Source organism: Festucalex cinctus, chromosome 13 (assembly GCF_051991245.1).
Source record: "Festucalex cinctus isolate MCC-2025b chromosome 13, RoL_Fcin_1.0, whole genome shotgun sequence".
Classification (NCBI taxonomy): Eukaryota; Metazoa; Chordata; class Actinopteri; order Syngnathiformes; family Syngnathidae; genus Festucalex; species Festucalex cinctus.
The window spans coordinates 10,635,609-10,652,147 of record NC_135423.1 but is presented as its reverse complement, the minus strand read 5'-3'; the positions used below and the strand labels follow the sequence as shown (position 1 = coordinate 10,652,147).

The window sequence follows — 16,539 nt, the reverse complement described above, 5'->3', positions numbered from 1 at the left end:
TATGGTCAGATTGTTCAGTTGCTTCACTAGCAACACTCACCAAGCGCTTTGTGACAGCTCAGGCGGTTTGAAAGCGCTACATAAATAAAATTGACTTGACTTGACTTGACTTGACTTTCCCGTGATTTGCCTAGCAACGCTTTATCCCTTCTATTACCACGTCATTAAATGCTAAATGTTTACATTAAATGTTATGATAGCCTTGCTTGGTTAGCAATTTTGTTGTCATGCTTCTCTTTCCTCAATCTGTTTAGCACTGCTTTATAACCTGACAACACATTATCGCAGGTTAATTTGTCTTGAGAGTGTTCCAACATTGACTTTTTTCCCTTCTTTTTTAAAAAATCTGATTTATGTCAAGAATAAGAAATTCACAAGGTAAGCCTCAGTGTAGGTGTCTTTTAATCACGGCCCCAGACATATTGCATCGCATTACAAGGGCTTGGGCAACAGTTAATCCCAAAGACAATGCACAAAGTGGAGCACAGTCTACGTGTCGGATCCCTTCCCACCCAACAGAGCTGACTAGCATAGTTAATGTCCCCCGCAATCCCACCTAGCAAGCAGTGGTCCAGTCATCATGCTGGCAATTATCTTAGGGGGAGCTGCAGGAATCACTCAGCAACTCTTAATCGTCCAAACTGATTACAAAGCTCTCAGTCACCGAGTCAAGGCACCGTCATCCCCGATACAGTTCCCCGAAGTTACGTAAAGACATGGGTTCAAGGGGGCAGGTGAAGGAATTCGACAATCTTTCGGAGAATTACAGTGGAAAGAGGTTACAGCTGACTTGTGTTGCGAATTTCTTGATGAAAAAAAATATATATATCTACAACCCAGTAACACCACAGTTAATAGCTACCTTTGACGATAACGGTGATCGAGAACTGCTAAATCACTAAACTTCAGGGAATCCAATGCAAATAAATGATTTAATGTTCTTTTGTTTTTAGCTCAGTAGTTTCTGCATCAAGCTTTGCAGACAAACCAACGATGGTGGGAATATAGCCCATTTGGCTGGGGGATGAAGTGTTCAAACTTAGAAAAGGGTGGGCTACAGTTGAGCTGGAGATATAGTTTCACTAAATGCTGACAACTAATTAGGCCGAACAATGACTGCCAAAGCATGAACCACAAAAGCTGGTTGAGCCCATTATCTTGTCATAAAATGGCTACTAAATGCTTTACAGGGCATTTAGCCACCATTTTCTGGTTTGTGGATTAGCGTAGAGTAGTTGAACTATTGGTGGGAAGACATTTTAGAGACAATCAGTGGTCACCAAAGGGACAATATTAGGAAGCCTGTATGAGAAAATATTTTTGATCGAAAGCGGAGGAGACATTCACTTGGGCATTCAGCAAATCTCCTTCAAAAGCAGCAGACCATCCAAATGGAAGATGCATTTAGCTAGCTCTAACTGCACATTTTTACATAGTGGGGGAGGGAGGGAGGGCTCATGCCAGTCTCCAAAGGGCATCATAAGACACAGTTTTAGCCATACTCAAAAATCATAAACACTGAAATGGTGACAAGCAGTTTAAATTTCCACAATGGAGAAATACATAGTCTTTGAATGTCTTCAGCATTTGTTTGTTTGTTTGTTCATGTTTTCCTTTCGGACACATTATTACAACAGGTTACATCGACCACATCATTTACAACATTAAAATCCGAAAGAAGGGCTGGCGGGTTGAAGCCATGGCTTATTAATAACCCGTCCAAATCGATTCCTACTAAAACGCATCCGTCAAATACATTCAACTATGTATTTAAAATAAATGTCACAATTCACATGACAGGGTATTTAATATTTTGTTGCTCTGTTCAGTTTCCTTTTTAGCAGGTAAAATGCATACACTATAGGGTTTAACTCTCTAGATTTACTTCTTTGAGAACCCAAATGTTTTCAGTCTTGAGCAAAATAAAGGAATTGAGCTTACTGTTCCAATAAATTTGAAGGTTTGTACATTTTGAAAAAAAGAAGAAAAAAAAGGGGGGAAAAATGTGTTACCGTAGTAGCTGCCGACAAATTTGACTGACCAATGACTGCCAAAGCATGAACCACAATCACCGGCTTAGCCCATTATCATAAAATGTCATAAAATGGCTACCAAATGTTTTATAGGGCATTTATTCACCATTTTGGGGGTTTTGCGGAAAAGATTAGAAAAAAATGAACTATTACTGAGAAAAGGTTTGTACACAGGCAATCCAAATGAAAGTGACAAGGTTGAGCAACTTGAGCAGTTAGTAGGCATGCGTTTCAGAAGAAGAGACAGCAATGTCTTGTTACTGAAACATTGTTGGAAAGTGGATCTGAGCTGACTGTACTGATTAGGCCACTTAACTCACCCCACACACCACCACAAACACAACATTATCGTGAATCATCTGCCAGACGGCGCACTATCTATCAGCTACATGCTCTATCATTAAGTCAACAAGGACGACAGCATTCTCTCTTGGTCTATTATTTGTTGTCCATATGAATAGTAGGACAAAATGTCTTTTGTAAGACATTAACCAACTGATCGTGCATAGCTTGAAGTCTTGGTGCCAGCAGAATCACTGTAGCTAAAGCTTTGAATACAACTTTAACTGTTTCACAGCTTTGACTCTCAGACCCGTCACCAGAGCCCAGCCTTAAGGGGGGCACATGAAATGCATGGGTGGGCCCAATTATTATGAATACCATACTGACAGCATTAACTTGCCCAATATATTTGGATAAATTTATGTAGCACTGTCGTGCATCCATCCATTGAATGGCGCCCATTGACAGTATTATCATAGACCGCATTTACAGTACAGGCACATTAAAGTAGACTGCAGTGGCGTCGTGAGTACGTTGACGCCGCAGCCATATTGGATGCGGCAAAGTGAAGCTATTTGTAAAGATGCATCCTTCTGTTTCTCCTTGGAGATGTATCATCAAGCCACAACTCATTGGATTAATAAGGAATTATTATTACCTTTGATTATATTATCCCATTCAAAGTCAATGTTACTATTTTTGCCGATGGAATGGCAAATACAATTGCCACATCCAATAGGGCGGATTTGCTGATGAGCTTTGAACGGGCCACCTGTTTGAACGGTGTCTGCAGCAGAATTGAAAAGAAAAAAGGAAAGCAAAATCCTACCTCATTGTAGATGCCCAAATGATATGTGGGTCCCGTAGTTTTTTTTTTTTCCAAGTGACTCTTTAGTTGCCGACACGAAAGTAGTTTGTAGTATGTCCCTCCTCACTTGTCTTGTGTGCCAGGGTCCTCCGAAACTTGCAGCTTCACCTGTACAAAATGTACATGACTCTTGCATTGCACGCCAACATTGACATATTTGTCGCGTATGCGTATAAGTCAGCGTAAGGCATACCTAGCATTATTTTCAGTAAGACTGTGATGGCTGTTGCAGATAAGGCTATCAATCAAACAAAACCATACCACTATTTCGTCATATTGTGACATCTTGCAAGAAAACGTTACTTGGAAATGTCACCCTTTTTAGTTGTCTTGTACAAACGGCCACCGTTGGCCGTAGCCGACGCCAAAAACAAGAACAATTCGGCGAGCGGCGAGCATTAGAATGAACTGAAGCAGCCAACACAAATGTAACACATATAATACCTCCGACACCGCGAAACCTGTGTTGCGTTTACTGACACTCGTATATAAGAGTGCTAAACTGAATGAATGGAAAAATATAAATACAGTAATAAAAAAAGGAGAACCATTTTAGAGAGCCATGCCTCAAATGGGCGGGCACAATCATCTTGGTGGGCGGGCATGGACCCATATGGCCCGCCCATGGTGACCGGTGTGTATGCGGATAACACGTACAAGTTAAAGCTTAAGTACATCGGGGCCTAATGGACTGTTTGTACCTTTTCTATGACCAAATATGAGTTCCCAAACTGTAATAGTCCTGTGCCTTGCTCAAAATTTGATTGAATATTTTATGAAATGTATTTTGAACTCACATGGGATGCAAGGCTCTGTGGAGCAACGGATAGCGCATTGGACTTCTAGGCGATTGGAGTGATTCAAAGGTTGTGGGTTCAAGTCCCACCAGAGTGAACTTATAAACCTTCGGACGGAATATGAAAATGGGAAAGGTGCACTTACCCTCCAAATATCCTTACACTTCATTTCATATTGCAATAATTGAAGCGTGAATTGTTTACGACCATGGTGCGATACAGTATGAAACGAAGTCTTACAGAAGTGACTCTATAGCACATCGGATAGCGCATTGTACTACTTAATTATTAATGACAGTTATTCAAAGGTTGTGGGTTTGAGTCCCACCAGCGTCACTTTGCTTTAAAGCATTATGACGAAATGTAGCATCACAACATTTGCCCAAGCACACTAGTCTCTGTAAACTTGTAATGTGCTTCAACCCTGAATGAGTTGTTAGCTTGCACCACTGGTGTTAGTTTATGGCTGTTATCACTACCTATGATTCAAACTAGAATCAACTGGTTTCTGGAACGGTTCAACTATTATACCCCACAACTCTCCCATGCAGTATTGGTGGTACAGTGGCTAGCATAGCTACCTTCCAAGCAGTTGACCTGGGTTCGATTCCCAGCCAATGCATTGTCCTGTTTCTTGTGCAAGGCGCCCATTTTTTGGAGCACTTTCACTGCATTGTTACATAATGAATAGTGTTCCACAAACTACATTGTAAATTTAAATTACAGAGCCCACAGTGTTGCATAAAAGATCTGCTAAAACAATACAACAGTTACTATTATATTTACAATTATCAGGGTCCAATTTTGTCTCTGGAGGGACACAGAAGCTTTGACGTACATTACAAGTTCATATTACAGTGGTTTAAAAATGCTGCAACATTTTACATGAATGTTTTTTGCTTTCGTGTTAACTTTATACAAAAGTTAAAAACTACAATATTCATACTATATAAGTGAATAATAATTTGCATTAAAGTGTCAACAAAGAGACAAAGATTTCAAATGTTTCACATTTTATTTTGTTCCATTCAAGCAGCTCAACAAAACCGCTCTGTTAAGCACCGCTTATTATGGTGACATTACAAACATCATATTATGGGACATATTTATATACTATGTAACATACATAAATGAAAATGGCACATCCATGCATCTGCTTTGTTCATGATCAGCCGCAAGCCCAGAGTGAGCAGATATGAAGAAACCGACAGAAATGAATGAATAACAGGCTTCTGAAAAATAAGAAGCAAACATACAGTATAATTCTAGAATGTGGCTCTTTAGTGGTCAATAGAAGAGTGAGAATCGCTACCAGTTTACATTTACATATGACAGTGACTATTTTTGGCACCATTATTTAGTTGGAGGTAAAAGCAGTGCACTCATTGTATAGCAACAATTGTGCTTTAACCTCAACTGGTCCAAAGGCCATTTGTTGCATGGCACTTTGTCATTGTACTCAAGTCAGTCTTGGAAATGTGTGTGGTGCCACCACTCAACCTTAGTTAGTAATTAAAGTGATTAGGCAGGCTTTCACCTGCACTACACAGCATCAGCTTAAGGCACAATACAGGGGGAAGTTTGCAATGAAAGAAAAAAAAAAAAGAAAAAGAAAAAACATTTTGTCACATTTGTTAACTGTCGGTAGAAACATGACAGTAATATGGTCTCTGGCCCCATTTTGTAACTATAATTGTGTTTTGATTTTTTTAGCCCAAGAAGTCAGTCTTTTTTGTCAAAAAAAATCTTGTGTTTAACTTTTTAAAACACAAAACATTTTTTCCTCTTTTTTTTAAAAACACATAAGCAACAAACACAAATTGAAAAAAATTAACAAAAAAAGGCTGGTAATCAGACTCATTAGATGATTTTGCAATTTTTGTAAAACAAAAATCCAGAAAAAAAAATAATCTCACATGATTTAAAAAAAAATAAAAAATAGAAACACTTAAGTTTCTCAAATGAATATCAAAGAAATTTTTCGCCTACTGTAAATCTAAATGTTTTAGAAAACATGATTTCATTTAAAAATCACAACCTTCTCAATCTTTAAAACAACTAGATTAAAAAAAATGTTTAAATTTGGATATGCACGCTTATCAGTGGACAGTGATAATCGAAACCCAACTACAGCAGACCCCCACATATTCATATTTGGCATTTGTGAATTCAGCTATTTGCTGATTATTTTTTTTTAGGAGAACCTATCCCCCAATATTCATGAAAACCCCACATATTCACTTATTTATATTTCCTGGATGTAGGGAGAAATCCATGCCAAATATATAACGGAGCCTCAATTATAAACAGATTTTCACCATGTGTAGTTGGGCTCTGTTGATTTATTTGCAGCTGAATGTTGCAAAAAACTCCCACATTTGTTCCAAGCTAATGATCAACATGTTATTGCGAAAAGTTTAAAAAAATAAATCAGTTTCAAAGATTTGATTTGAAAAGACAAAAATTTCCATCTTCTTTCATGTACGGTACACTACCAAGCAGTTCATTTTGCTATTCATTAGTGAAAAACTGTAAAGCATTTAAGGTGCTTTAACAAAGCGTTAGCCTAAAAGCATAATTGTCGAGGTCATTTAGAACTTAGTGTACCAATATCAATTAAAAGTACGCAGTGTGCTCGGTAAATATTGTCTGTGTTGAATCTTAGTCACCAAGGTTACGGTCAACAAGGCAACTGGACTTTTCTTATTTGCCGAATTGTTTGAATGAAAATCATCATCATCTTGTGAGGACAAAAGGAAACATATTTTGAGTTTGGCACGAACAAAGTTGAATTACAGTGTACAACCCATATAGATGATATCGTTTGAATATACAGTTGTCAGTTCAAATGCTGATCATGACATTTGAGAATGCAGTCAATTTGCAGTATATGCTGCATAGTGTGCGCTTTTGTCCTTCCGGCGCCAAACCACCGCAAGTGTCGGTGTCCTACTGGACGCACACGTACTTCTTCCACCACGACTTGGAGAGCATCTTCATCTTATCGGCCGTGCTGCGCACTTTCCTCTCCCGCCGCAGCCTCCGCTCGCAATTGCGCAGTCCCACGGCGATGGCGGCGTCGAACACCTCCTTCAGGTTCTTTTGCGTGAGCGCCGAGCACTCCACGTAGGTGACGGCGCCGATTTTGTCGGCCAGCGCGCGGGCGTCCTCCTCGGCCACTGGCCTCTCTTTGCGCCGGGCCAGCTCGATCAACACCTTGACGTCCTGCCGCAGGTCGCACTGCGTGCCCACCAGGAGGACGGGCGTGAGGGGGCAGCGCCGGCCGATCTCCGGCACCCATTTCTCCCACACGTTCTGGAAGGACGCCGGGCTGACCACGCTGAAGCACAGCAGCAAGGCGTCGGTGCGACTGTAGCAGAAGTGGCGCAGCTTGTCGAACTCGTCCTGGTGGACGCAGAAAAGGAAAAAAAAACAGGTTGGGATCTGAAACGCGCACTGTTGTAGGGTCAAGCATTTGTATGATGTAAATATTCACAAAAATAAATGAAAACACCCTACATAGAGCCTCAACATAATTTGAATTCATTGTGTAAATAAATAAATAAATACATAAATAAGTTAATAATAATAATAATAATAATAATAGGTCACTTAAAGCAATAGTATTATTACAAAAAATGGCCAGCAGGTGGTGCAGAGTATAAGAGATCAGCCAGGGCCATGTTGCAACGAGCTCTTGTCTCTAATGTTTTCAACAGGTTTGCGAATAATGATGACATTTAGCTATATTCTAATGCTAATTGCTGCAAATCGGAAACAGATAGAAGTGTTTTTTTTCCCCCTGATGAAAGAAGAGACAAATTTTTCTTTTGGTAGGTTCCATGTTTTGTTTTTTTTATAGTAATAGGACAATATTCTGTGGGCCTTGCACGCCTTGAAGGGGGTTGCTTCAGTGACAATGGCTGTGAGTGAATGAGCTAATCGATGGGATAATTGTGATTGCTGTATTGCAGCTCTACTTATGACAAACTGGATTAGCGTTGATTGGTGCACTTATTATGCCCATTCGTTTAGAATTGATTACGTTTCATGCCATAAGATTGATGAATAATGAGCTTCAGCAGTGATTTCCACACTGCTGTCTCTTGCCAGTGTTAACTCCATGAATGAATTCCACGTCTTCAAACTTGGGGACCCGAAAAGTCGACATGTCAGCTGCGGTTGTGCAAGCCGGCGTTGTTACTTAGTGTGGAGCCTCGTTGTTTCATAAGCACACTGGGATGAACCCTGCCCTGGGAGCAGCAGCACATTTGATACGCACGAAGCCTGCCGGCCATTGCCAGCTCTATTATTGAGCCTCTCCTAATACCGAGCTCATAACGTGTCGCGAGCTGCTGCAACGACTCACACACACGTTGGCGTGTAAGGGCAAATATGAGCAGATTAAAGTCGGCACTTATGTAATTCCGCGTGCCAGAATGGTTGCGGACTGACTGACACCATGCGAGCTACACGTTAAGGCGCAGCGGGGACACGGGCGGGATGGATAGATTTGGCAAAAAAGCGGGATTAGCGAGTCGGCTCTGGAAAAGAGACAAAGTGGAGGAGGATTGGTTTGCGTTAAGGTTCTGACAACTTTAATCTGTGTGTGTTTAATGGGTGTGAGGCGCATGTTGAGTCAGGGAGACTCTTAAAAGTCTTCAGAGAGGAGATTTACATTTTCTTGGTGGTTGCCACCGACCACCAAGCATGCCCGTATTTGGACATATAAGACATATAATTTATAAAATAACTTGTCTTCTAGTCCCTCAATGCTTACAACAATAAGAATATGACTTAAAGGCAGAACATTTGACTGCTTTACAATCTCCTTTAGTATTGGTTTAAGATGGTTGGTCAGAACCTAATAACTTTAAGCAGGTCTCGAACTCCTCCATCCTTGGTTGTGTGTGCGTCGAACTCACCTGTCCCGCAGTGTCACATAACTGTAGTCGAACTGGGCTTCCGTCCACCTGAACCACAGCTGTGGGAATACAAAAAAAAAAACCGGATCAATTGGATTCAGAAACACAAACACACACGCCAGTGGGACAGTTTGTACTCATCGGCTGTGTTTTTGTTTGTTCACTGTGACTCTTCCACTGGGCCTCATTTTGAAAAGTGCGTGAGTCATCCATGTTTGAACGACGGGGTCATTCGTTTTTACAATACAAAGCAGCGGGCACATGGAAACGTTTACAATGGGCCCTTAGGGATGCGTGTGCGCGTGCGTGCGCGTGTGTGGTCGCTTGTATACCTGATCAAAGCTTTGGCTGAAACTAGCAGACTTCATCATAGCGCTAACAAAGAAGTATTATGGAAGAACTCGAACGCCAAGGCCGGACCATTTTTTTGAATGTCATATTTTGTATTTATTTTCAAGTGGCCCATATCTAACATTTACATTAGTGACCACGAGAATCAAACCGAATGTGTATACATTCAAAATGTAGGAAAACAAACATTGTGAACATTAGGTGGGTGTATATTAGTATCTGACCGATTAATCGGCTTTCGTTAAAAACTGGCCGATTTTTTGCCTGTTTTTAGAAATTGTTGTTTTTCCCTCAAAAACATAATATTTCAAGGATAAACAAACTGAACGTGTACACATTCAAAATGTAGGTAAACAAAATATTACACTGTATTGAACATTGACCGATTAATCGGCTTTTGTTAAAAATCATCCGATTTTTGGCCGTTTTTTAGGAATTGTTTTCTTTCCAAAACATAATATAACAAGGATAAACAAACTGAACGTGTACACATTCAAAATGTAAGAAAACAAACATTGTGAACATTAGGTGGGTGTATATTAGTATCTAACCGATTAATCCACTTTCGTTAAAAAACGGACGATTACAAGGATAAACAAAATATTAAAAAACTTGTAAAAAACGGCCGATTTTTTTTATTTTATTATTTTTTTAGAAATTGTTTTCTTCCCAAAACACAATATAACAAGGATAATGACATTCAAGGGGCTGGAGTTGAGAATTAGCACTAGATATAAACTATATCAGCATCAAATCAGCTGTAAGCTTGAAGCTAATTAAGTCAATATGTACGGTATAAATTATGGTAGAAAATTTAACAGTTTTTGACAGTTTGGTTTTGCTGTTTCATGCTGGGAATAAAAATGTCATGTGTCATAGTTGTGTTTTTCAATTGTAGCTATTTCAGTTATGGTCGGACATATGATACTTCTTATCCAATCTGCTGCAAGCTCCAACTTATCACCCCCATCGAGCGCTTCAACACTCCGCCCGCCACCTGTGACGTTGCGTAACTCCTCTCAAGTCAACTTTCACACAAAAATACGTGGTTGCTCTCATTCATTCAAGGGGGGCCTGAAAAAAATGACATCATCCCCGAGCGATGCCCCCCCCCCCCCCCCCCCCACACACACACCAAGTGCACAATCCTTCTGTGTCAAGACAATCTGTGCCTGTGAGCCTCTGTGACAGATGTGGAGGAGAGCGCCCGCGGGTCAAGGCTGCTGACGACAACAACGGGCCCGCTTGTGCAACCCAAAACCTGACAGCAAGCCACTCACTGGCTCTTTGTGATTTCTCTTCCCACACTTGAGTGGTTTTTATGAGGAGTGGTTGGGTTTTGAAACCTCATTAGTGCAGTGGCAGAAATGTATGGCGAATAGGGCCACAGCTATCAAATAGTTTTAGAATCGATTACCCCAACCACTAACTGAATAATCGAATACAAATTAATTTAGCACTACAAAAAAAAAAAATGTAGTCTGTGGTCTCTATTCTCAAGTACTACACTGTACTACGTATGTCTTGGGTGTATATGGCTTTAAAAGGCAGGGCCTTGTATGGTGAGTGACGTGGGTGTCAACGAAGGAATGAAGAATTAAATACCACTGCAAATGTATTGAGGCAGTAATTATTTCACGCACCACTAGAGGGAGGGAGCCTGCATACAACCACACTTTGAGACTCACTGTACTACAAACTCAGAAAAAAAGAGTTGGGTCAAAAACAAATCAATATGGGTAAAAAAAATAAAAAATAAAAAAAAATAAAAAATAAAAAATAAAAAAATAAAAAAAAAGGGTCCGACACAACCTCTTGGGTTATTCATTTAACGGCAAAAGATTTGTCCATCATAACTACATTTTTAATATTTTTTTGACCCTACTGTAGTGTTCCACCAGTGTCTCCAAAACAACAAAGATTTTATAAAGAATACAAAGCAGAGACCTCTAATGTCACTGTTACAAACATAGAAACTTGCTAGACCCCGTGGACAACTATTTATCAAACAAGTGACAAAAAGTAACTTTAAATGATTATTTTTTAATTTAATAATTATTTTTTTAATTTGTTAATAATAATAATCATTATTATTATTTATAATTTAATTTAATTAAAAGAAATAATAATAACATTTCCAAAGGCACTGACATTTTTGTTGAAGTTGATGCAAGTACTTCTGGACTTATTTTTTATTTTTAATAGCATAAGTTGCCTCTAAATCCAAACGAACGTTCCGCTGGCTGGATGAGATTATGACATAACGCACGATGTCGACTTAGTAAAAATCACTTTCATGCACGGGTCAACACTCATTGGGTTGCTAATATTTCAGCAAACAAAAGCTTGCTGGGACACGTTTGGAAAAGTGGCAACATGGCAGCAACATCAGAGAGAAGTCACACGCATGAAACCAAACGCACACACAAACACACATATGGGAAAAGGAAAAACAAACACGCCTGTATTATTATTATTATTATTATAACTATGGGACATGGAACAAATTTGGGTGGTGCTGCTCTCACCATCTCAGACAGGTAACAACACATTCATGTAGCCTCTGCCAAGAACTTTATTACAGTCTTAAAGCAGTAAATCTCATAAAAAAGTACACTCGTTTAACTTTAGACTAGATGTTCAATATCTTGTCACGAGCACGGTGGGCAAGGGTGGGCAACATATGGCTCGTGGGCCAAACAAGTTAATCCATCCATTTTTTGACAACACTAATGTTCAGGGTCATGGGGAGCTCAAGACCATCCCAGATGACTTTGAGCAAAAAGCTGATTAAACCCTGGACTAGTTGCCAAGTAAAAACAGCATAGGGAGAGTCAACCATTTCACATTAAAATAATAAATGTAGATAGATAGATAGATAGATAGATAGATAGATAGATAGATAGATAGATAGATAGATAGATAGATAGATAGATAGATAGATAGATAGATAGATAGATAGATAGATAGATAGACAGACAGACACACAGACATATACACTGAAAGAAGTTGCTAACTCTGTGAGCGCGCTAGCTAACAGCTAGCTTGCTAGATAGAGATAGATAGATAGATAGATAGATAGATAGATAGATAGATAGATAGATAGATAGATAGACATATACACTGAAAGAAGTTGCTAACTTGCAACCTCACTCTGTGAGCGCGCTAGCTAACAGCTAGCTAGCTAGCTAACAGCTAGCTTGCTAGATAGATAGATAGATAGATAGATAGATAGATAGATAGATAGATAGATAGATAGATAGATACACAGACATATACACTGAAAGAAGTTGCTAACTTGCAACCTCACTCTGTGAGCGCGCTAGCTAACAGCTAGCTAGCTAACAGCTAGCTTGCTAGATAGATAGATAGATAGATAGATAGATAGATAGATAGATAGATAGATAGATAGATAGATAGATAGATAGATAGATAGATAGATAGATAGATAGATAGATAGATGAAAAAATAAAAAAAATATTACAAACACACACAAAAATATTAAAGGAAATATTGTGCAAAAATATTCAAAATAAATAATACATAATACATAAATTGAAAAAAAAAAGTTAAATGAGAACACAATTGGGTGAAATTGAAAAAGAGAAAACAATAGTAAAATGTTAGAAAAAAACACAAATATTGTGAAAAATACATTGAAAAAATTATTAACAACGAAAATATTTGGAACAAATAAAACCATTTGCACTTAAATACAATGGCAAAATATAGACCGTGAGACAAGCCAAATTCAATTATCTAAATTAGGTCAGTACAGCTCAAAGTACAATACGTTCCATGCAGGTCGCTCCCTCTAGTGGCAAATGAAAGAATCACTCAATTAGATGTTCAAACCGTGCTTATTAATATTACAGTGGCTTCACTTTATTTATTCTTTTTAATCTAGTGCAGTTTGAAGTTCAGTTAAGCTGTACTTAACTTTAAGTACAGCACATTTGCATTTTCTCTCAGAAATGTTAGTTGTCAAACTTTTATTTAGGTAGTTTAAATGTATTTACTTCTTTGTACAAGTGTTATTTAACTCATGTGCAATACACATTGACTCATTTAAGTACATGATTTTATTTTCAATGTACTAATTGGGTAAAAATGAACTGCGTAGTGTTAAAACGGAATGCAATATATTTTCAGTACTGTATAAGTACAGTATTCCAATGTCATTCGTTGTACTCACCGGAAAAGTTATCAAAGGCGGTGGGGACGTATTTGGTGGGATATCCGTTGGTAGTGTAGCTGACGACCAGGCTGGTCTTGCCTACCGCTCCGTCCCCGAGCAGGACGCACTTGAGCAGCCGCTCGTGAGGCTGACCCGGCCGGCCACTTTGGACTTTGTGCGGCGGCACTGGCGGAGCGATGGTCGGAGGGTATTCCATGAAGGCGGAATGAGGGGACATTCAAAAGAAGTCAGTCGGAGGGCTTCCACATGAGACGGGTGGCGTTGCACGTTGAGGTGGAAAAGAAAAGCGAGTTGTTTCGCTGTAAAAGCGCGTCGTATCTCAAGGGAGTTTGGTCATTGTCACGACGAGCTAAAAGCGTGGCCCGACACAACTTGATTTACAATGACTCGCTGCTTGCGAAGCCGGGCTTTTTATATACTCGGTTCATTTGCATAGCCCCGCCTACTTCACGTGGTGTGCAGCGTGTTTTGGACCTTGCTGAGGTGATCTTTATTAACTGCCAGACGAGAAGCAATAAAATAACTTTTAGCGAGAGTACACTGATTTTTTTTTTTTTTTAATGACTTTTCACATGTCAGCTTCTGGGTCATTGTTGACACACAGGTCAGCTGCTCTACACTGACCTACTTTAACAGCTGACTCCATATGGAACATTAACACTAATACATGCACTCGTACATTCTATATTAACTAACAGTAGTTCTCAAATGTTTTACAAGTACTGTACTACCTTAAAAAACACTTTCCTGTCCAAGTACCATAGTCGGACTATTAAACTACAGTAGTGTAGTAGTGATCATCAAAAACAAGACAGAAATTTTTTATAATGAAAGTTTTTATTATTATTATTGTTGTTGTTGTTGTTGTAACCTTTGTAATTTTGAACATTAGCACTACACCTACTTAAATTGTTGAATAAAAATGCATTGGTCACAAGTTAAATAAAAAAAAATTGTACAAAAAAAAGATTCTTTTAGAATTATTTTCTTAAAGATTACATGCCAATTCTTTCGTGTACCACTACAGGGAGCCCACGTAACACAAGTAACACGCTTATGACTGCTGGAGCACTACTGTACTACTACTACACGTACGTACATACATACATACATACATTTCCCAAACAAATATTTATTATACTGAGCATTGATCAATTAAATCTTTTTTTTTTTTTTTTTTTTAAACAAGTGCTTCTTCATTTAATCTGTAAATCCTTCAAAGTTTGAAGTTTGAAGTTTGAAGTTTGAAGTTTATTGAACATATGCACATATACACGTATAATTATATAAACACAAAGTTAAAAGTAAAAAAAATAAAATAAAATAAAATAAAAGAAACATCCAATAAATATCTATGTATATGTTCAAGGGAGTAGGAAGAAGTTGAAAACTTATCCAGTCCTACCCCTTATTCTTCATATCCTATCACTTATTTATAATAAATTACATTTTTAATAAAAGAAAATATAATGCTACTCGTATAAAAAAATAAATTAAAAATAGAAATAAAAATACACTAGTAACACACATATATACAAATTTCATTACACTCATATTAATACATCAAAGAAAAATAAGTAAATGAATAAATCATTTCTACAATCTTCTTAACTTATATCTGATTTAAATAATAATATTGAATTTTACTTTTAAACATTCTTTTAAATTCAACAAGTGAATTACATCTTTTCAGTTCGGTTCCCAAGTTATTCCACAAATTAACTCCTTTAACGGAGACACACCTTTGCTTAATATTTGTTCTTGTTTTGGGTTTTTTGTATACACTTGTACCCCTTATATCATAAGGACAGTTTCTAATTTCAAACAACTTTTGAGTACTGTGGCAGAGTAGATTATTGTATACTTTATACATTATTTGTGCTATTTTAAACTCAACCAAGTCATAAAATTTCATTGTATTTAATTTAATAAATAGTGGATGTGTTGATTCTGTATATTTTGATCTATTAATAATCCTTATGGCTCTTTTTTGCAATTTAAAAACAGTGTCAGTATTTGTTTTATATGTGTTTCCCCAAATTTCCACACAATAGGTCAAATATGGTAATAATAATGTATTATATAATGTATATAGTGAATTCATGTTCAGGACCTCCTTGGTTTTATAGAGTATCCCTATGATTTTTGACATTTTCCTTTTAACATTTTCTATGTGTGGTTTCCAACATAATTTATCATCAATAACTACTCCAAGGAATTTATTTTCATACACCCTTTCTATTTCAATTAAATTCACCCTAATTTTAACTTGATGAGTGATTGGTCTAGTACCGAAAACTATGAACTTGGTTTTATTTAAATTTAATGATAATTTATTCATATCAAACCAATTTTTTATTGTACTTAATTCATACTCCACAGTAGTCAGAAGCTGCTTCAAGTTGTCTCCAGAACAGTATAAAGTTGTATCATCCGCAAACAAGACACTCTTGAGTATTTTCGAGACACAACAGATATCATTCATATACAATATAAATAATTTAGGGCCCAGCACAGACCCCTGAGGAACTCCATGAGTAATCTTCAATTGTTTTGAATTTGTATTTTTAAACTGCACATACTGATATCTATCATCCAAATAACTTTTTATCCATTTATATGCTAAGCCTCTTATACCATATTTCACTAATTTATTCATTAATATAGAATGGTCTATGGTGTCAAATGCTTTCTTTAGATCCATAAATATCCCAACAGTAAATTTTTTATTGTCTATGTTGGTAGCTATTTCCTCTACAAGTTCCATGACTGCCATTGAGGTGGTCCGTTTTTCTCTAAAACCGTACTGATATTCACTCAAAATCTTATGTTTCTCAATAAAATTATCCAGTCTATATAAAAATAATTTTTCTAGAATTTTTGAGAACTGTGGCAACAATGATATTGGTCTATAATTACTAAATATATGTCTATCACCACTTTTGTAAATAGGAATTACTTTTGCTATTTTCATTTTTGATGGAAATATACCAGTTTGGAAAGACAAATTACAAATATATGTAAAAGGTTTTACAACATATTCTATAATACTTTTTACCAGTGTCATATCAATATTAAAATAGTC

At 37.6% G+C, this 16,539-nt stretch overlaps 1 protein-coding gene and 1 non-coding gene across 2 annotated transcripts; one reads left to right on the top strand and one right to left on the bottom strand.

Moving 5' to 3' along the window:
* Positions 1–4,530: 4,530 nt before the first annotated feature.
* trnag-ucc (transfer RNA glycine (anticodon UCC)) lies at positions 4,531–4,602 on the top strand. Its single transcript has one exon. It is a non-coding gene; the product is annotated as a tRNA-Gly (tRNA).
* A 374-nt stretch (positions 4,603–4,976) lies between these two features.
* On the bottom strand, positions 4,977–13,821 carry rhoub (ras homolog family member Ub). Its single transcript, XM_077541348.1, has 3 exons — positions 13,452–13,821; positions 8,906–8,964; positions 4,977–7,385 (listed from the first exon to the last, which is right to left on the bottom strand). The coding sequence occupies exons 1-3, from the start codon at positions 13,669–13,671 to the stop codon at positions 6,930–6,932; spliced, it is 735 nt and encodes a 244-aa protein (XP_077397474.1). The 5' UTR covers positions 13,672–13,821; the 3' UTR covers positions 4,977–6,929.
* Positions 13,822–16,539: the final 2,718 nt, after the last annotated feature.